The 22279-nt window shown below is 36.1% G+C and overlaps 1 protein-coding gene across 3 annotated transcripts; it reads left to right on the forward strand.

The window, feature by feature from the left end:
- Positions 1-304: 304 nt before the first annotated feature.
- On the forward strand, positions 305-17267 carry NDC80 (NDC80, kinetochore complex component). 3 transcript variants are annotated; one of them, XM_026070570.1, is made up of 17 exons: positions 305-362; positions 2084-2194; positions 2831-2917; positions 3859-3982; positions 4174-4346; positions 6222-6324; positions 7167-7256; positions 8287-8380; positions 9489-9595; positions 10475-10619; positions 10896-11101; positions 12271-12423; positions 12715-12804; positions 13816-13908; positions 15816-15946; positions 16539-16641; positions 16977-17267. In XM_026070570.1, the coding sequence occupies exons 2-17, from the start codon at positions 2094-2096 to the stop codon at positions 17097-17099; spliced, it is 1923 nt and encodes a 640-aa protein (XP_025926355.1). In that variant the 5' UTR covers positions 305-362; positions 2084-2093; the 3' UTR covers positions 17100-17267. The 3 variants fall into 3 exon arrangements, with proteins under 3 accessions (XP_025926355.1, XP_025926356.1, XP_025926357.1); XM_026070571.1 differs by having other exon boundaries at positions 3868-3982; positions 16977-17258; XM_026070572.1 differs by lacking the exons at positions 4174-4346; positions 6222-6324 and having other exon boundaries at positions 16977-17258.
- The last annotated feature ends 5012 nt before the right edge of the window (positions 17268-22279 follow it).

Raw genomic sequence — 22279 nt, forward strand, 5'->3', positions numbered from 1 at the left:
CTTGCCGTACGGCTGCTTCCTCTCCTGCTAATAACTTCCGGGGCAAGCGGGCACCCGCGTGGGTTCTACGTGAGTCCAGTGCGGCTCCAAAATCCGTCGTGCCCTCCCCTCCCGCCAAAGGAGGRGCTACTGTGACAAAAATGAAACAATGTTTTTACATACATACATACATAAATATATATGTGCCCGTGTATGCCTCGTGTATTTTTGTAAGTGGCAGCCGGGAAAGCGGAAGTGACGACAGCACCCTCTCCGCTCGCGGCTCGGCTCTAATGTAATGCGCCCAGGCGCGGGGCGTGACGTAGTGGCTGGCGGGTAGATTTGAAATTTGGGAGGAAGGAGCCGCAGCGGCGCCGTTAACGGTAACGGGGGCGGCTGGGCGGGGGCGTTGCGCCGCAGGGTGCGGCTCTCCACGACCCCCCACCCCCAAGCAGCGAGGGCCAGTCCCCCGCCGCCGGCCCGGCGGGCGGCCGTTGGGGCCGCGGCCCTGGGGGGGGCGGGCGCAGCGCGTTGCCCGCCGGAGGCGCGGGGAGCCGGCCTGGCTCTGTCTTCCCGGAGGGGCCGCGACTGTGAGGAGGGGCGGGCGCCTCCGCTGCGGCTAACGTTTGGGGTCCAACGGGAGCTTTTTCCCTGAGGGGGGCTCTTATTTCTACTGAGGGCACGCAGGAAGGGAAAACTTGCTTTTATCGTGTTTCATTGCCCCCTGTGCGTGGGAGACGGGCTGACGGTGGAAAACAACAATCCGGGGAGTATGAGAGGGCACAGGTGTGCCACCTGAGGAAAGGCTGAGCAGTACGCTCATGCAACCTGCGACCCTCTCCTAACCCTGAGAAACGCTGCCGCCCTTACTCATTCGGCTACCTGCGGCGCTAGGCTTGTCAGTATCGCCCGTATAAAGTCATGTAAATGCCCCTGTTTTCCCTTTGATACAATTTAAATATACTGCTAATGTAAATGGATGCAGTTGTGCCCAATTATGCTATGTTCCTACCTTTGTTCTGGTGTGTTGACTCAAGCAAACTATAGTCTTAAGCTAGCCATTTGTTGTTTTTATAAATACCATTTACCTTGTGGTGTGTGTCCAGTAAAGTTATGGATGAATGCAGCTCTTTCCCCCYGCCCCTGCCATGAAAATGAGATCACAGGTGAAATGCCCTAAAAAGGGGGCTTAACAAGTTGAATTTATGTCATGCTTTGCAAGAATTGAAACTTGAAGTATGATTGTGAAACATAATTTATGTTGCTACTATGTTTTGGTAATGTTTGTAATGACAGTTTTTCAATTAGTTCAGTCATTTGATCCCACCCCCCAAATAATGTACGTTTTCTGTGGAGAGGGCAGAAGATGCCATTTTTTGTCAAGTGAGTGAGTTCTGTTTGCCTGAAAATCCTGCCTAATACCAGTGCAGAGAAAGTTCGGTACTTCCAGTTTGATTGCATCCCTTTTTTATCCATAGTCTAAAGGTGTCCATAATATTAATTCAGAATTGACTTCCCAGGTATCATGCTCTCTATGAAACTGTAAAATCATTCACAAAATTGATAAGCAGGCTCCGAGGTAGTGGCTAAGGAACTGAGTGATGGATGAAGTGCTAGAAGCAGTAGTCATGTTAACGTGGCCTTCTTTACAGCTAATCAAACTGAAAAATGTATTCAACCATTTTGCTTTTAGTACCTGTAATTAGAAATGCCCCAAAATACAAGTCAAAATAAAATAGTTGGTTTGGAGCAAGCACTGGCTTTCATCTGTGAAATAGTTAATTTAAAAGGCTGTACTGCTGCTGTGTAGTTCCCAAATCAGACATGTACCATTCACCTTTTCTTAGTGTGTATCTGAAAATTCAGGTAGCATACCTGTTTGCATCGGGAAACTTTTTGTTTTGTTTCCCAAAAAATTTTCACTTTTTTTTTCTTTTAAAGAAAATCTAATATTTTTGGAAATTCTTGGCCTGTCACACAGTTGTTGGTCTAACATACAATTCCACTTGCTTATCCTGACCCCTTAGAAAGTCACTGTGGTGTTATGAAAGGCAAATATTCTCAGATCCTGGATTCTCCCATACTGACAGACTGTGATTTACAGTTTAGCCACAATGAGACGAAGCTCAAGTACTTCTGGGAGTAGTAGTCGGCAGTCTGTGATGGCACTGAGAGTACAGGACACCAACAAGATGGGTCTCCAAACACCTCAGACGTAAGTGTTACTGATCATGTTGCTAGGAGTGGGTCCATAAAGTTAACTCTGAAGAGATTTACTGTGATATGTTTATGAGTAGGTGAGTAGCAACCGAAAAAGATGGAAGCAGCAAAAAGAAAACTGCCTGCAGCAAAAGATATTTGCACAAGTGCTCCTGTTCTGCAAAAACTTCCTTGCTTAACTTCAGACGCATGTCTTGTACCTCTGGAATAAATATGAGTTTAAAGTTCTGTAGGTCTGGTAAATACTTTTCTTGATATTATAAGCTTTGAATGTCAGAACTGATGTCATCTATGTGCATATGCAGTATGGTTGATATATAATTACTTTGAGATCTAAAACTTTAATCTACTGGTATGCTCATGACACAATTTAAATTGTTATACTTTTTTTACATATTTGTTGGAGGATATCTGAGTGTATGTATATGTATAAAAATGTATGCATATAAAACTTCCTGCAGAAATATTTTTGATAATGGGCAATGATGCATTAAAACCACCTGACACCACCAAGAGGCTGCTATGCTGAAGTTGCTTAGATTTAAATGCCTATGTTACAGTTTTCTTACATGAGCAATAGATGAAATGGTAGAAACAGTAATCACTTGAATCCTTCCCCCTTCTCCCCCAGGAAGGACAGAGGAACATTTGGGAAGCTGAGCATGAGCAAACCTACGTCTGGAACTTCTGAAAGAAAAGTCAGCTTTTTTGGCAAAAGGTATTGATTGTTCCACAACATTTTGTAATTTTTGTCCGTTATGAGAGATTTTCATTACAGGGAAAAAATGGATGTGAGGACAGAAGATCTTCAGGTCTACCTTCCCTCCACTCATTGATCATTAAACAATAATGCTGTGGAGCAGGAATAGCTTTGAGAGCTGTTCCTCTTCTTGGGAATGATATGCACTACATAACTTGCAGGGTTGCCTAAGACACTGACTTATTTAAGGAAGAACAATCCTCTTCAATACAGCCTTGGGAGATGTTTTTAATATCCAGATTTTGATCAAGCTTTCCTACAGATGTGCCAGTCTGGCTGCCTAGGCTTATATTTTGCTTCTTCATTCAGAAAAACAGGTATCTTTTTGCAGAAAGATTTAAAACATGAGAAATCAAGAATAAATGAGGCACAAATCATGCAAAAGAAGAATCACATTTATGATATTCTCTGCCTTAGTTTCTTTTTCAGTCTAAGATGCAAACCTTCCAAAATCCTATAGTCTTTCAGCTTTCCCGGCCTTCCAACAGGCCACACAATCTGAGTTCATGGCTCTTTGTGTTCTGATGTCTGTTGGTATCTTCTTTGACAGGACTCCACTCTTGCAGGGATCTGCTCCTTTTAATTATTCCTTAAATATTTTAGCTTTCATGAACCACTTACATCATTTTGTTTCTTCACCTTAGGGCAATTTTTCCACTCTTATAAAACTCCTTTCCTTTAGATAAACTGAAGGAAATATTCACCCAGGATGTAGTAAGCTCCCTGTTGTCAGTGGGCTTCACTTGTTCCGAGTTGATGTTTTTTTCTATCATTCTAGTTAAAGAGAAACCTTCAGGTATCCTTGAAACATAAAGACAGCAAATGTAAGGACTTAAAAATATTCTGAGTTTTTGGCTATAGATATTGTCACAAGAATTGTATATTATTTTTGTTGTTAGAACTAGCAGTGTTGGAGGTTCACGCAACAGTCAGTATGGTGTGTTTGGTACAGAAAAGATCAAGGATCCCAGGCCGCTTCATGACAAGGCATACATTCAACAATGTATCAAACAGCTCTGTGAGGTAACTTGTTCATTTTAAACATTTATTTTAAATTATTATTTGATTTATTTAATTTTATTATTATTTATTTAAATTATTTTTAACATTTGTTTTACATAATAAAAGATTAATCAAAATATTTATTTTTCATGGCTTCAATTTTAGATTTTATCTATTGACTGATTTGCTACTTTAATGTTTCTTTTTCTCAGCTTCTTGTTGAGAATGGTTATGCCCATAATGTCTCCATGAAATCACTACAGTCTCCATCTGTTAAGGATTTCTTAAAAATCTTCACTTTTATCTATGGCTTTCTCTGCCCTTCTTATGAACTGCCTGATTCAAAATTTGAAGAGGAAATTCCCAGAGTTTTTAAAGAGCTTGGGTAAGATTGTCATTGTCAGTTTATTATGCTAAATAGATGTTGTAAAGCTAGAAATTAGAAAGCTAAGGGTTCTGTATTATTGCTGCGGAAAGAGGACAGGCTTGTTTATTGACATTAGACTCTGTAACTACAATGTTGTGATTATTTTGCTTTATTATTGGTAAGCTCTGATTTCAGTCTTTGGTTCCTAGACTTTATTGTATATCTTCTATTTAAACTTGCAGAACTATAGCATCTTAGAAGCTTGCTTTGTAACTTAAAATCTAATAACTATCTTTATTTGTATTAGACTTCGAGAAAACACTTTCCTGAATGAAAATTTCAGTTTTGGCCTCAATTTGGCAGCCTGTGACAGACTGGCTCATTGTAGTCAAATGCAAGCACTAAAAATGACTTCAAAATATTGGCTCTGCCCATTTAGTTTAAAATCAGTTTTCCTGAAATTTCTCTCATTCTGCATTCAAAGAGAGGGGAATAAAATACTAATAAGTAGCTGAGTGTTTTCTTTCTTGTTCAATGCGGTAAGTTTTTGGAATTATTAATGCTTTCCAAAAAACCCTACCTGTTATTAAGGGTCATTTTTTCAGTCCTATAGAAAAGTGAACAATATTTTACTTCTGTAGCTTTCTCTGAGCCCATGATGTTGTCAAAGACTTCTTGTGATAGTGTACTTAGTTTATGTTTTATAGTGCCAGGTCTCCTTAGCTGTGTATGTCTGTTCTGTTCACTTCTCAGTATTTTAAGAAATTGTTTTAATCTATAACATTTGAAACTGCTGATCTAGCTGAATCACTGAGAAGAAAGTTGCTCTCCAGAGGCCTTACTCTGCTCACTGAGAATGTAATCCTGGATAAAATGACTTATTTTGAGAACTCACTTTAAGAAATCTTTTGAGAGTTAGAAAATAGACCTAAATAATTCATTTTTAAAAAATCCTCAAGCTAAGTTCATGAGTGCTTATTTGGAACTGTCAGTTTATCATAGCTTTTTGTCCTGTGTTTCTAAAATAACTTTGTGCAGCTGTCTGTCTAAAGTTGAATTAAATTTTGCACTTCTCTGTTCCTTGCATTTCAGAAGGCTTTGAGAGCATGTCTGTAATTAGCAGAATAGCATCTGTGTATTCCATATTTATAAGTAACATTAATAGTTTGATATGCAGCTGTTCTGAAATGATGCCTTTTCTGTTATTGCATAATATTAAGCTAATCATCAGCTGCTTTTTTGTTTTCAAAGCACATTTTGACCCCAAGAAGCAAAAATTTTGCCCTATAAGAACAGGGCTTCTGTGTCTTAGTTTCTCTTCTTACGTGTTAGGAAATCCTTCAGGCTTGCACATCCAGTTTGAATAGAGGCTAGGCATCCATTGGACTATTTTTCCCTCCTTTGTGTGTGTTGCCTTTGCACTGAGATCTGTCTCATTTATCACATCTTCATAGGGCTCCCGCTCCTTTTCCCTGGTACTGCTGTGCCCTCCTCTCTTCCCATAGTAGCTTCAGAAGGCAAAAGACAGATCTGATCTGAGAGTAAGTGGTACCAAGAGAGACAAAGCAACATAATAAGCTGACTAGGGGAAGGGGAAGAGGCATCTGGGCAAAGGAGTTTATGAAGAAATAGTTTACACTTCATATGAGGCCTTAATTTTTCCTAATCTTTGCACATGCTACAAATATCCATTTCTTCATTTCCAAAATAAGAAACCCATCACAGTGGAACTGTGCTGTAAGAACTCGGCTTATCTCTTCTTGATGTACAGTATAAAGTGCAATTAAGTTTATTCTTCCTTGTGTGCCTCAAAACCTAAATGTAAAATTGTGCTCTTTTGCTTTAGTCACTTTTTTCACAGCTATTAAAAATGTGTTTTCTTTTCCCTTGTAGGTACCCTTTTCCTTTGTCAAAAAGCTCAATGTATACAGTGGGAGCACCACACACATGGCCTCAGATTGTCACAGCTTTGGTTTGGTTAATTGATTGTGTCAAGGTAGCATCTGACTTCTTTAAGCCAGATAATTCCAATTTTCAGGCTGGAATGCTGTTTTCAAAAAAGATCTTTTAACAGCTTTCTAAAAATGCCTTTGTTGTTTCTTATTTATGTGAAGAAAAAGTAGGTATTCTTCTTTGCCACCATGAAGCTAGCCTTTAGGCGTACTTTTAGTAACCTTTAAACTAATGTTTAATGTTTACTAATGTGTAAACTGAAGTTTTTAATGTTATGCTGTAGTTTAAAAAAATAAATAAATTTGTGTATGAGAAAGCAAAAATAATTTATTGTATATATGTACATAAAAATGTTGTGAAAAGTTCATAGGTATAATCAGGACTGTTAAAAATGTATTTTTGGTGAAGAAACTTCTTGTGACATCTGTCACCTCCTAAATTTAAAGTTGAAGGATGGAATTTTCAATAGCAACTATTCAAGTGACCCATGATTGTATGGGGGGGGGGGTGTTTTTGTTATAGTGGTAACTCACAGTTGTTGCCAGCTTACGTCTGAGCCATATTTGGAATTGGGACCAGTAGTTCACCACTGCTGAACTGGGCACACTTGAAAATCCCGTGGTTCTTGCTGAAAAATGTGACTTATCAAGGCAATTTAGCAGTGTTGACTGTCCAGTGAATGCCTCTTCATCTGTGCTTTTAGTCAATATAAGACAGTAGCGCTACTCTGATTTGACTGGTCACTTGCTCTGAAGCAGCATCGTTACATCTTACTTGCTGAAATCCTAATCCAAAGTTACTCTGCTTATCACAGACATGAAACTATTATGAAAACTAAGCAAGATCATCAAATTTGCTCTTTGTATGTACATTTATGCCTTTTAGCTGTATTCTGCTATAAGGGAAAATGCACCATCGTTTGATGATGGACAGAGCTGGGGAGGAGAGACAGATGATGGAATTGTACATAATAAGGTACCATAAAAAAGTAAATGATTATCATAATTGTTTAGTTACAGCATATGACAAAATTCAGCTGAACAATTTAAATATATAACACAATATATGACTTCAGTTTCCTAATGTTAGGAGCAGTACAGCATAACTTCATTGTAAAAGTAAATGTAATGGCTTCAGTTGGCATCTTCTTAGTTTGCCATGTAAAAAACAGTGGAGATATTGAATTTAACTCGAGTACTTAAAAATCCAGTAGCTTGCTTGCCTTTTTTTTTTTTTTTTTTAACCATAGATAAATAGTACTATCCAGGTTTAACTTTCAGTGTTAACTTGCAGCAGATGTTCGGAAAGGTTGTATGATGTGCCAGAGCATAGAGTTAGTGAATTGCAAAAAATCAAATTAAAACAGAATTTTGAATTTTGAACTAAGGTTACAAACCGGACAGTTGACAAGCAGAAATGCTTTTAAACTAAATGTATACATAGATCTTGTGTGTGTGTGTGTGTGTGTGTGTATTTGTGAATTGAAGCAAAATTTACAATACTGGCTTAATTCTTTCTGCAAGATCTGCAATTTAAAGTCTCTAGCAATTTGACCCTTTGGGTAACCTTCTTTTAATTCTAACATTAATTCTCTGACATCTGTAAATCTGAAGTATAGCATTCATATTTACTGAAGAGCTCCACTAAACGGAGCTACAGTTCCTATAAACTTAGAGGATCATATGGTCTAAGGTGATAAACTTAAATATTGTGTTTACTATCCTGGTTAGGTATCCAAAGAAAATCAATTAAGTGTTTCTAACCCCTTTTTAATAATGCTAGATGCATCCTTTTGTCTGAATATCATCTGCTGACACTATTTTTTTAAAAAAGAAAACAAACAAGAAAAGATGCCCACAAGTAGACTTTTTACAGAAAGAAGCACAGTCAAACTTGTAAAAGATATTTTTGCTTCTGTATAATTCTATTGGTTGAGTAGATTTGGACTGTTTAGCTATCTTACAGCCCTTTGAATCTTCATGAAAGCTTTTTAAATTGTTTTCAGCTTTTCGTGGACTACACTGTGAAGTGCTATGAGCATTTCATGAAAGGGGGAGATACTTTTGAAGAATTTGATGCAGAAGTGCAGTCAAAATTAAGTAAGTTTTCATGTCTTAATGAAATATTTAATTGTGTTACTTGTTTCTTTTCTCCTAGCATCAGATTTGCTCGGTTTACAAATAAGAGTGATTTGAGATAAGGAAAGCTGAAATTCCCAAACACCTTAGTTACACTGACTTAATTCTGTTTTATGCATTGTTACCAGTACAGACAGACAGGTCACGCTCTGCTGTCAACTGTGCCTGTGTAGTCCTGCTGTTTTCAATGACTTTGTAATGACAGAAAAGCAGTATGCAGGTCTTCAGGTGCAAATTCCAGCTGGGCAGATCGTTCTTGTTTCTTTAAAAAAAAAAAAAAAAAAAAGGAAAAATTTCTCACTAAAGGCTGCAAATTTGATGAGCAAGAAGGTTCAGCTTCTTCAAAAAGCTCTGAAAACAGTCTGTGAGAGTTCCATACCCTATTGTGAGGATTCCCAAGTATGACTCAAACCGGCACTTGTGTTTGCCTTCAGAGAGCTGGAAAATGAATTTTTTTGACTCATTTGTTTCCTCACCTACAGAAATGCAACAGAGAATGTGGGAACAAGGAGGGAAACTAGTTCTCCCCTTCTGGGCCCTCTTATGCGAAGCAGACTCAGGACCCTTCTATTGTCAGCAGGAACCATCAGTTGGAGAGGAGACAAATTCCCAGACAGAAAGATGTTAGTAGGAAAAAGTAATCATGCAGTTGTTTGGCAAAAACTGAGGGAACTGGGAGAAAACATGGCTTAAGATGCAGAGTAGTACATGGGTGAAAAAGGAACATACAAATGAGACTACCCTTGAAAAGCTGGAACAGATGAAACTCTTATAACAACCCCTATTGCTACAGTGTGGGCTATATGAGAGTTTGGAAACTGACCTCACAGCAGTGATTTTAGCTTTTGTATGACTCCAAGACCGACAAACTTGTTTGGATTATTTTGCGTATTTGCTTTGTAATGAAAGTTTTTAATGTAAGATGCGTTTTAGTTTTCAGTTTAAAAAAAAAAAAAGTTCAGATAATGGGTGTTCATTGTGCTGAAACTATAGCAATTATACAGGTATTCAGTATAGATTATGATATTCAGTGAGATTAATTTATATCACTTTTTTTTCCCCCCCCCAGAGGATTTATTTAACATAGATGAATTCCAGATAGAAGGTTTAGCTGCAGAAAACAAAAGGCTTCACGAAGAGATCGCAAGACTAGAAAAAGAAAGGGAAAGTGAGCCGGTTAGTGAACTGTGTCTGTGCTCATGCATGGGGGGTGGAGGGGTGGGGACCTCACTTCTTTTTCAGTTATTGACCCTGGAGGTACTCTATCATTATTCTATAGCAAGATACTCATAATACATTACGAAAAATGGAAAATTGTTTTTAGTGTTCTAGAAGATTCTAATTAGCCCTGGCTATTACAGACTGTACCACTGTAGTAGAATGCGTTATTGTGGAGTCTTCAGTGACAGTTTGTTTGTCATTGTGCAGATATTTTCAAATTATGAGATCTTGCATTGGCTGAAATCTTAATGAAATAGTTGAACCATTGTTTATTTGAACTTCAACAATATCTCTTCCAAATATTTGTAGAACTTTTTAAGGGATGGGAGTATGGAAAGCAGTGGTAACCATCAAAATATATTTTGGGGAAAGTATTGTGTTTGAAAAGACAGTTTCTGTTTCTAATACATCATTAAATTCAAAATGGGTTAGTGGCTGTGCAGCTGGCAACTTGAGATTCCAGCCTGCACACCAAATGTGGTTGTTTCATTCCTAACTTTACTTGCCCTTAGTTTCACCTGCCCTTTGTGTATTATTGTAATACTTCCGAATTACCTATGTCAGGAACTTCATTTATGCAACACCTAATGCAAACCGGAAATGTCAAATACTAAAAAGCAAGAATTAAGATGCAAATCATCTTTTCAGCCTCTTTTTATTATTAAAGACTTAGACTTGAGTAAGATGCCACAGATGTAAACACGGAAGAACTTTGATTAATTTTTTTATTTATGCTGTTAAGACTGACTATAATTATTCTATTGTCCTGTCTGGAAAGTAAAATAATTATTGTAGATAATAAACTAGTGGTTGTTCTTTCCATCCATTTACTAGGATCGTTTAGTATCTCTGCGAAAGCTGAAATCTTCATTGCAAGCAGATGTCCAGAAATACCAGGCTTATATGGCAAATCTAGAATCTCATACAACCATCCTTGATCAGAAAATGAAAGGTGTTAATGAAGAAGTTGAGACAGCAGGTAAGAAAGGTTCCGGTCACAGATGGTTGGTGAAGCTAGAAATAGCTTTAGAAGTATTTTATAATTCTCAGCTTCGCAAGTGTGAGATGCTTTGTATCACGACTGTACAAATTAATTTTGCTAAATGGATTTCTAATAAAGAAATTTTTTTGGCTGATAGCCATTTGTACACTAGAAACATGAAATGTAGATAACTACTCACCAAAATATATAGATTGGGTTAAACTATATAGGCTGGTATTTCATATCCGTTTTATGAATGTTTTGTGAATTTAGAAATGGAAGTAGAAGCAATGAAACAGGAAAATGCCCGCCTCCAGTACATCTTTGATAACCAGAAGTACTCCGTTGCGGACATTGAGAGAATAAATCATGAGAGGAATGAGTTGCAGCAAACCATCAACAAACTGACTAAGGAACTAGAAGCAGAAGAACATCAACTGTGGAATGAGGAGCTAAAATATGCTAGAAATAAAGAGGCGGTATGTGAAAATACTGCTACTCTGAGAGGCAGCTGTCAGTTTTCATTATACAAAATTAAACTTGAGACTTGGGCTATTGCTAACTTCTTTCCTAAATGATGGAACAATAGCATGGATGTCTCTTAACAGCCTCAAAAAAATTACAGAATTGATTTCTGTTTATATTCTCTCTGAAAAGTTTTCTTTTTTCTTTTTTCTGTTTTGAGCATAATGTAAATGTATTCTTTCTATGTTTTTCTACACCATCAGGGACACAGCAAGAATATGCACTACTGCCAGCTCCCACTGTTAAAGCAGCAACAGCTTTGATGACATTAGGCTGAAATTGTTTGTGTTAAGATTTCATGTCAAGGAAGTAATGGAAAACTAGTGCTTTGAATCGATATCTCTACATGCATTTAGAGCCAAACAAGTCTCTTATGTGGAATTTCTTTTAGAAACTTTTTAAGGGACAAATTAATTCCCTCGTCTTACAGAATGAAGAAATGCGTCCCTCTAAGTGGTGGGATTTAAAAGCTGCTACTTTGCTAGATAGAGAATTAAAAAACACTTGTTTCAAATATGTTTTGTATTTGGCAGGGCTATGGCTTATCAAGCACTTGATATCATCTTAAATTCCTCTTAGTGTACAAGTTTGAAGCACATAAAACTGAAAAAGATATCTTGCTTGATATTTTCATATAAATGGCACCCATGCATCAGAAAAGAGACCATTTTATAAGCTATGTCTACAGGTATGCTTAAGTTAAAATATGTTATTAGGAAGTGTACATACATCAGGTATTTGCTGCCAAAATTAATGAGAGAAGGAATATCAATATGATGACTGATCATTCTCTTAGTAATTTGTAGCATTTCCAAATGTACTTCTCCTTTTCTGTCAACTAATTTTCAAAAAGTTGAGGTAGGAAAAAAGAATAGCACGAGTAGCCAAAATCGCAGGTGAAACTTCTCAGAGCAAACTCTGAAAGAAACATAAAACTGCACTTAAACCAAAAAATGCAAACTTCTGAACTGTCAGTACTTACAGCTCTTGCATACTGTGACATGTCCTGGAAATATGTTCCTAAAGAGCAATTCAGACACCTGTTTCAAATATCATAAGAGTACTTTTTGCAAAGATTTTCATCTGTATTTTTCTAAGATTTTGCCCTTTCTCTTCTGAATAGATCGAAACACAACTGGCAGAGTATCATAAACTGGCTAGAAAGCTGAAATTAATTCCAATAAGTGCTGAGAATTCCAAAGGCCACGACTTCGAGATTCAGTTTAATCCTGAGGCAGGACCAAATTGCCTAGTCAAATACAGAACTCAGATTAAGGTAAGTAGCATCAAGTGCACCAAATGTTTCCATTAACATTCTCATAAGAATATATTTCCAAGTGTTCTTTGGAAGTGTTGGGAAGGCCACTCTTAAACTTTCCATGAAACTTCAGTGAAAAGCTTCTGTGATGAACTGACATAACTACATTGTGCTATTTTGGAAGGAAATTTGTCATCAGAAGGTACAGCAGCATAAATAAAAACTGGAGAGAGAAAAGATGTACTGGGATCCCTCTTAATTTACACTAACAATCTGGCTAATGCAATTTTTCATGTATATGTGTTACAGGCTCCCCTTATGGAGATCATAAACCAGACTGAGGAAGAAATTAGAAAAGCTACTCACCGGAAAATGAGTTTGGAAGATACTTTAGAACAGGTATGTTTTGGTCAATGAAGATTAGGATCAAGTCATCATAACAGTATCTGCCAATATCGATTGACCTTTTGGACAGGTGAAGGGTTTTTGGGGGGAAGTAGTAAGAGGATTGCTCTAATTATGATGGAGCCTAAAAGCTTTTGTGAGAATTAGGGTCTCTCTCTGTTAGCTGAAACAATGTGCATTGAAGATTATGCAGTTACATATATTTGATAACCATAAACATTGGAAAGATTTGTTTTTAATATTTTAATAAGCTGCCTATTCCAATCTGGTTGCCTGGCTTACCATCACTGACTAGTTGTCATCAGGAAGATTTCTAGCAATACTGGATTCTGGAACGTTTGGAACAAGGAAAATTTCTGGTCAGATAGCATGTTGCAATATGCACTGCCACTTGAAGAACTTAAGGCACCAGCTGCAAAATTACTGTTACTGGGAAACATTTAATGATCTAAATTTTATGCTAAATTTTGTATGGAGATTTCCAAAAACCCATTCTCATTGAAGGTTACAGGTTACTCTTTCAAAAAGCATAAAAGCCTCTGGAAAGCTTTTTGGAAAGTCAGTATGATTTGGTTGAAACCAAACCTTGAGGCTAAAGTGTTGAAAACATATTAGTATATTTTTCTAAACCATGAATAATTGACATTGAAAACTTAGGCCTCTAATATTCAAAGCTTAATCTTCTAGAAAAACCTCCATTTCCAGCACAAGATCCTTTAAAGGTAGCACAAACTTTTATTAGCATTATATGTACTGAAGATTTTTTTTTTCATCCCTCTTTCCTTGGAAAATTAGGATTATGTGGCAAAAGATACAACTGCATAGATACCAAATGGCACTTAACAATTCTTTATATTTGTACCTAATAGAAATTGTTTTAAATATGCACTTCCAGTTTAAATGAATGTTTCTCGACTATCACAGTTGTTGTCTGTGATGGCATGAAGTTATACGTTGGATTTCTTTTTTTTTAATACTTTTTCTTAATCACATTTTTATTTCTAGGTGAACACAATGATAGAGGAGAAGAAAAGCAGTGTGAAAATGCTGAAAGAAGAAGCTGAAAAGCTGGATGATCTTTACCATCAGAAGCTTAAGGTAGAACTTTTTTATAGGTTGATGACAATGAAAAATTTATCCTTAATGAAAAGTTGTGCTTTGGTTTGTTTGTTTGGTGGTTTGTGGTTTTTTGTTTGTTTGGTTGGTTTTTTTAAGTGATCCATCCATTATGGTAGATCTTATTTTGATATATTTCCTTTTGTGTTTATACATTGTTTTGGGAGGAGAGGGGGGATTGGAGAGAGAGCATCTGCCCTCTCCTCCTTCCACCCATCTTGTCTTAGATATCTGAGAAAAATTTTCACAATTCCTGTTTCTGAGAAGCTTAAGCCAATTTTAAATTAATAATCAAGGCACAAGAGTGTTTTTATCTCTACATAGGTTATGTAACAGTTTCCCTAAAGAATGCAGTTGCTAGAGAATGCTACACTAGTCTATTGAGATTTGAATGAAATACTAGTTCTGTGCAAGCAGGTAAATCGGACAAAAAGGAAAAATTGTTGTTCGCAGGCTGTTTAGTTCACTTATTTTTTCATGACGATCTTGTTTTATTTTGCCCATCTGGAACATAGGTCACCATTAGGTTGTTGCAGATGATGCAGTGTTCTTTCATTCTCTTCAGAAATATTTCTTATTTTAGGAGAGTCAGTTTCCATTTTCTCCTAAGACAATCTGGTATCTTGCTTTGGCAGATCCTGTAAATCATAAGTTACTACATCCACAGAAGCAGCCACATCCACCTATTGACCTCAGGATGTCTCGGAGCATGTGCTTGAAGCAGATTTCTGCCTTGTTTACTCAGTTTAGTGCATAATAAATATTATTACACTTTGTACTAAATGTGTTATTACTACATTAAAATTGGGGAAAACATTATTTGACTAAAAGCACATGTTAAATATTTTAGTGTTAGTGATATAAAACTGTTTTCTTTATTTCCTCTCCCCACCAAGGTGGAGCAGTTCCTTTACTTTTACTCACCTTTACTTTTGGTTTAGCAACAAACATAGCCCTCCCAGTTAACAACTAAGTGGCTGCTTCAATACATTTTGAGTTGTTTAACAGCATGTCTTTTGAGGTTTTGGGGGGGGGGGGCACAGTGCTCAGGAGAAAAAATGCTTTTTGAACTAAGCTGATGTTTAATATGTTTGCTCTTTCAAATCTAAACTTCTGTGATGTAACCATAAAACAGAGGACTATATCATTGCTAACATCCTGCTTAGGTGGCTGAAGGCAATTGATTTAGTTTATTGCTTTCAAACACACATGAAAATCATCTTTTAATCTTTGCCATGCATGTTTTTTGCTGTTACTTAAGCTCATAAAATATTAAATAGCTAGTGGACAGGTTATAATGAGACATAGTTATGTAATTCTTCATATATATAAAAATGCTATCCATAAGTTAAATTACTGAAACATCATACTTCAGAAATAATTGTGTAATACTAAACTTTACCAGAACTGAATGTTTAGTGATGGTAGAATTCGTTTAGCTTCTTTTGTGCATTTAAGAGTATTATGTATATTGTCAGCAGTGTCTTTCTCCCTGGAGAGATGACTAGTTATATTTTGTATGCGCCTTTCGGAGCCAAAAGAGAAAAGTGTTTTTCATTCAACGTGGATTTAAAAAATATATATATATATAGTCTGTGATGTTACAATTCTAAGTTATTGAGAGAGTAAGCACATAAATTACATTTTTTTTCACATGAACTTTGAAGGGAAGATAGCTGCAACACAAATTTTGAAATGAGGATGAAGGAATAAGGGGAAGGTTAGGTTGGTTTTGACTGTAGGACAATACAGAAATTTTAATTTGGAGCAATGAGTGTGAAGTTACTTCTGTGGTGAATTGCTAATTCAAGTATCAAGATGAGTAATATTCAGAAATTTCCTAATTATTTCCTAATTTATGTCATTTTTCTCTTTGCTATTATTTACAGGAGGCAGAAGAGGAAGAACAAAAATGTGCAAATGAGCTGGAATTGTTAGAGAAGCATAAACACTTACTTGAGAGTGGTGTCAATGAAGGTCTCAGTGAAGCCACAAATGAATTGCATGATATTCAGCGACAGTAAGGCCCATAACATTAAGTTTTGAGTTGTGGGTGTTTTGGGGTTTTTTTGTTGTTGTTGTTTTGGGTTTTTTTTTAAGGATAAAGATGTTCTCTTAAGTTCTAACATATCTAGTATCCTATAAATGAATATCTAAAATTCTTCAGTGAGCAGGTACTCATCTCAGTGTACTGATTTCATAAATTTACAGTTGAACAGTATTTGTCCTAGGCACTTGATATTTTGTTAGGAAATTTAAAAAGTCTGTTCTATCAGTGTACTCCTGTTTTTCCATGTACCTTTATAATATGTACAGTTGTAGTAAGGATATTAGTTTGTTTCCAAAGAAACATACTTGACCAACCACATTATACATGTTAAAATCATGAAAGACTATTCTGACTCTAAATATAATGCTCTAAGGTGCTTTTTTCTCATATTGATAAGCATGGTATGGTCCTTTTTCTTCTAAGTTAGGTATTAATAAACAAATATAGCCTGATCTAATTTAATGAATTTATGAATAATCTGACAATGTATACTACTTGGTAAAGTGATTTTCAGCTGTCAGGAATTTTACAATGCAACTTTCTGAGGGTCTTTACTTTTTAGATACCAAGTTGTTATGCAAACAACAACAGAAGAGAGCAGGAAAGCAGGTGATAACTTGAATCGTCTTCTAGAAGTGATTACTACTCATGTAGTATCTATAGAGGTAAGCTAAAATTTGGTATTCAGAATGAAATCTTTGTACAGTTATCTACAACTGCAATTAAATGCGTGGACATTAGAACTTAAAGTATCAACAATTTATGGGTGTTACACTGAGTCTGTGGATTCTAGTAAATTTGTTGAGAAGTCATTTGGTACAAATAATCAGCAGTAATCATTAAATGTCAGTGCTCACATCCAGTCAGTTTAATCTCTGAAGACACAGAAGTATTTGACTATTAGCACTTAACCTATGCGGTAATGGCTTAAAATGCTTTAGAAGTCACAATACTATAGAGACACAATAGTTCTAATCAACTTTCTATAACTCTCTTCTAGAAATATCTTGATGAACAGAATGTGAAAATTGACAGAGACTATGAAGAATTCATGTCTGAAGATCTATTGTCAACCTTGACCAGAATTCTAGACAGCTACAAAAGGAAGGCTGAACGTGTGTAGTTACCGAAAGATGAAAATTTTGGATTTGTGAAGCTCTAGTATGGGTTTTTTTAAAGGATGGGCACTTCCTGTGTTTATCAGCTAAATTGGTTTTAAGTTTAAAGAAATATTTATGAACTTCCTTTGAATGACATAAATATATTAAAGGATTAAACAATACATTTGCAAATTTTTTTTAACGGGCTTTGTTTATACTTTCTCCTCACAGTGTATTTATGCAAGATTACAAATGTCTGTGACAACTGTGGAACACTTTAATTTTTCTTTATAACTGTGCGCTTCTAGGAATATTCAGTAAGGCAAGAGTTCAGTCAGCCTGCTAAAATAATAAGCCAGAGTACACTTAGAGATGGGACTGCAAGTGACAGCACAATGCAGAGGGTACTGTCAATTTGAAATACTGCTACTCAAAAGTAACTACCTAGTAATCTTACAGGTTTACAAAAACTATGAATAAGTGGGAAAAGGGTTACACTTTCCTTTTTGGAGTGTAGTTTGTACATTGGTAGTACATATATAGTATACATTTAGACTGACAGTGCATGTCTTTTCCAAAGCCTTAAAGTTTATCAGCAAGACCAAATGTACATGTCTTCCAGTCTCCTGCCTGTTTGCTGTTATCTGTTACCTAAACTGCCCAGAGACCCCTCTTACATGAATAAATTATAAAAAAAAAATCAAAAACCTTTTTGAAAAGATAAGCAATAGTTGTAGAGCAGTCTTGTATGTGTCTAAAGAATGAAAGATTAGTCAGTTTGAAAACAAAGTTCTGCCTCTAACTGCTCGTAGTCCCAGATGAGACTTTAATGTACATCCTTAATATGTGTACCAGAGAAAGCTATAGGTAGGACTTCATATGAATTCTGGCAATATAGTTACTCAGTTTTAGATGTAGTTAATGTTGGACACATCGAAATATTCTAAAATGAGCCTTTTGTTAAGCTGGTAGGACAGATTCTATCTGATTTTTTTCTCAGGAAAGTAGCAGTAAAGTTAATGTACAGGGAGATCCAGTCCAAATACATAGAAGAAAATGTAACCCCATCTCTTTAATATGGATTTCTGTTTCCTGCTCAATGCCATGTCGAAAATGAAAGTTATCTGCTTGTCTACTCTGTATATACTTTTTTTTTAAGCAGCATGTATTGTCTTGGACAGTTTAGTTTATGATGGTATTTCCTAATTAAAATATTGAGGTATTTGAGGTTTTGACTAGAGTTCAGTGATAAGTATCATTGGTTCAAACACAATAATAAAAACAACTCTGCAGTGTGTTCAAATGGTGCTCATACTTATAGAAAGTTTTTAGAGGCTGATACCTAAATAAAGTTACTCATTAATTCTACAATTAGACAAAGTATTTGAGTGAAACACAGATCCCTAGGATGCGCAACAAAACTTAGGTTAGAACCTCTGAACACTGACTGCGTTGTCTTTATTTTAATTTCTCACAAACTGAATTGTCTTTAATTCTAGACTTTTTTTCCAGAGTGTATATAAAATTTAGTTGTCCTTAATACAGCGTGTGAATCTTTGGCTCCAGTATAAGTATTTTTCTTCAGACATTATGGTAATGACAGCTATAATTAAATTTCTAAGTTTCTGTTCTTTTGTTACTCTCCAGAAATTTAATTTGACAGCTACAAAAGCTTTCTGACAAGCAGAGATAGTTCTGCTTTCTTCTGTTATCCTCTATAATTTTACCTTTACAAAAATCTCATTTTTTCTTTAACAACCTCTTATCAAATTTCAGTTTCTTCTCTTTAGAAGCTTTTTTTCTTTTGTGAGCTTTCTAACACTTTTTTCTCTACAGCAATATCCTTAATTAAGCAAAGGTGTGAAACATACAGAACAATCATCATGTGACCCGATTCCCTTTAAAATAAGTGTTCTTTTACGGACTCTGCTTTTTCTTGACTTTCTGATGCCCATTTGCCCATCCTGTAACCGACTGCCCTTTTGTGTATTAGTATCTGTAGCTTCTTTGCCGTGTGACCTTCCTTCATGTATGGGTGAACATAATACTCTGAAATTAAAATAGTCTGAATAGTAAAAGTCCACATTTGTAATGTTAGCAATATGTTTTTATTATTGGGTTAAGTTATCAACCTGTATGTCAAATAAACTGAATTAATTTTAGAATCAGATGAGGCTCTGAACTAGGTTCTGTAAAATACTACAGGGATTTTTTAATGTTACAATCTAACTTACAGATGTTTTGTTTTACTAACATCAACTGATGTCTGTTAGGTAATACTTCTTCAGATTTTAAAACAGAGGGTATTTTTCAGCGCTTCTTTAACGTTAGGGCTCCTGTGGAAGTTGGCGACTCAATTATTTTTTAAATTGTTTGCTATTCCATTATTTTTTAATTGTATAATAGAATTTCTACCACCTATCTGGAAGGTTTGCAAGCTAGTTGATAGACTTTATTCTTCTAAAGGAGGTCTTGATGTGGAATGTGGCTTTTAAATTTATGCAATAGACACTAGAACATAATTACTGCTCTTAATCTATGAGGGTTTTTTTTTTCTTTTAACCAGAATATAAGGTCTTAATCAGAAACACCTAGCACTGGTACCTGCATATTTCAGTGGTATGAGTAGTTGGTAACTTTTTGGCTTTTGCGTAGATACAGTTCCCTCATTTGTTGCTAATGTATCCATTGTACAGTTTACTTGCTTAATATGCCTTAAGTTTATGTATTTTATATTCAATAAAATTTCTTAAAAACATATCTCTTTGAAGGATGGATTCTTACTGGAAAGATAGGAGCATGACATAAAAAAACACATTGAATCTGATTTTCCTAGAGAAACTATGTAGATTAATGATTCTCTAGTAGCAGATATTATTTCCCTGACTATACTTTCTGTTAAATGTGTTGTGTGGGTATGAACTTTTTACAAATACAGAAACATTTCTCAAATAAATTGCATAAGCAGGAAAATGAAAATTAATTTGTCTTAAACTTTTAAAAATATAAGTCTTTTTATTTTAACTCTAAGAAACAGAGGTACAAATTACTTTGACAATCAGTTTAGGCACTTAGGTATCCCTTTGATGTTACTCTTCCCAACCAATCTCTTGCTATCTTAAGCATTACTTCTTTTACATGACCACACTTCTATTTGATTTTTTTTTAACCTATCTGTCTTAAAAATAAAACTTGATCATTGTAGAAGCATGGCAGTACTTTGTGTATAGCTTTGTTCTCAGTCCTACAGTATATAATTTTTCATATTTATATTGTCAAGAACAGCATCACTGTCAAGAACTAGGCAGTTTTGGGGTACTTTTCCTTGGGTGATCATAGGAGCCTGATAAGGCTTTTTTCTAACTTAGCAACATCCATTCAGTTCTTATTGCAAGGCTATTCAGACCGTTCTCCCTGCCTTTGCCTTAATGTGCAGCACTGCATGGCTATGCAAGTCTTAGTTCCAAGCTGGATACTAGCATATAATTGTGTTCGTTCTTTAGCATTTGTAATATTTTGTGTATTTTGGTCTTTTATGGGAGGCTTTTATCCCTGCTCTACTTTTTGTGGCAGAATTGATAAACACATATACATTTTTATCTTGTTTCTCATCTCTGGTAAGAGATTAAAAAAAGGGCTAACAGCTGAAGACATCCATTCTTTAGTAAGAAGAGAGAAATTCCTTGCAGAAATGATGTATAACGAAAAGGAAGTCCAGAGTCCTTCATGCCAACGGAAATGCTTTGATTCTATGCAGAGAGAGGAAGATTTTGTGGGCAATGGTACTGATTTCTTCCTATGTCTACTCTAGATTGTTTGATATGTAAGAATTTTGAGCACTGCAAGTTTCTGAAGAGACTAAATAGAGTATCACTTTGTTTTGCTTTAATCCTGGAAACGTCAATGTCTCCTTTCAAGTCACTTAATTTTGCTCTTTTGACAGTAGTACAGAACAAGGCATTGGCCTGCTTTCTCAATGCTTACTCTCCAGATTTTGGTTCAGAAAGGATTCCTGTGTGACGACCTTTGATGGTTTTTTTTCCTTACAATGGCCCTACATGCTGGAGACCTTTGTAGCTTTATTGGAGTTTTGCATTATTACGTGCTTGTAGGAAGATTTTGATGGTAAACAGTGGCCTTTGGTTTCCAAAACATTTTCCAGGAACAGGAGGAGCATAGAAGAGAAGTCTCATACAGTTCTCTGCTTCCTCACTGGATGAGAGACTCTTGATCCCCTAGCCAATGTCATATCAGAGGGGCGTCTTCCATCCTGTATTAGGAGATAGGCAAAGACTGCTGAGTCAGTCCGAGAAAACTCTTAAATAATTTTGCAGTGGTCTTCTGTAGGCAACATGCTCTGCTGGTTCATGGGATTGTTCTGGCAGATGTCAATTTGCATCAGTATACAGCAAGATCCAACAGAAGAGCAGAGATCTGTGCCATTTTGCTGCCTGTTTTAGACTTACAGATAGATTAGAAATTTACTCTTCAGGCTATTTTTGCAGGAGGTAATCTCCCTTAATGTGAATAAGTTTACAGACTTGACAAACAGTAGTAAGAGGGGAATAAAAGGAGTTTGTTCTCACAAGTCAGATAACAGCAATGACGGTAAGCAAAGAAAACGCTGTGGGTATCACTTTTCATTCTATGATAATGTTAGTGCAAAGCAGTTGTTGCTGACAACAGATATTTGAGGAAAACATGGATAAAACAATCTGTTGGTTAGAGGTCTTGGTAACATTTTGCATCTACAAAGGCTGCATAACCTGGCACAAAAGAACGAAAGGACAAATCCCAACCTCAGCTAGGCAGAAATCAGCTCCATGAATTCCTGCTATAAGAGATTCCTGAAATCTCACAGAAAGCTTTGCCTGCTCTAGAAAAGAAAGATCTCCTCACAAACAGTATTTTTGGTCAAATCTATTGAAATTTGCAGATTAATCTTCCTCTCCCACCCCCTTTACAAATCTCTCATCCAGTCTTGGGGGTCTTAAAGCGGCATAAATGTGGATAATCTGTGACACTGAATATCTGCTTCTATATTCTAGTATTTCCTGCCTGTTTAAAGACTTCTCTCTCTCTCACTCACCTAAGAAGTTGATCATTGCTTCACTCTTAGATTTACAGATCAGGTTGCTTTGTCACAGGTGGAGAAGTTACCAATCCAAATCTTTCCTCATACAGAAGACGAGATCCCCCAAGA

Source organism: Apteryx rowi, unplaced genomic scaffold (assembly GCF_003343035.1).
Source record: "Apteryx rowi isolate R43461 unplaced genomic scaffold, aptRow1 scaffold_312, whole genome shotgun sequence".
In the NCBI taxonomy this organism is placed as follows: domain Eukaryota; kingdom Metazoa; phylum Chordata; class Aves; order Apterygiformes; family Apterygidae; genus Apteryx; species Apteryx rowi.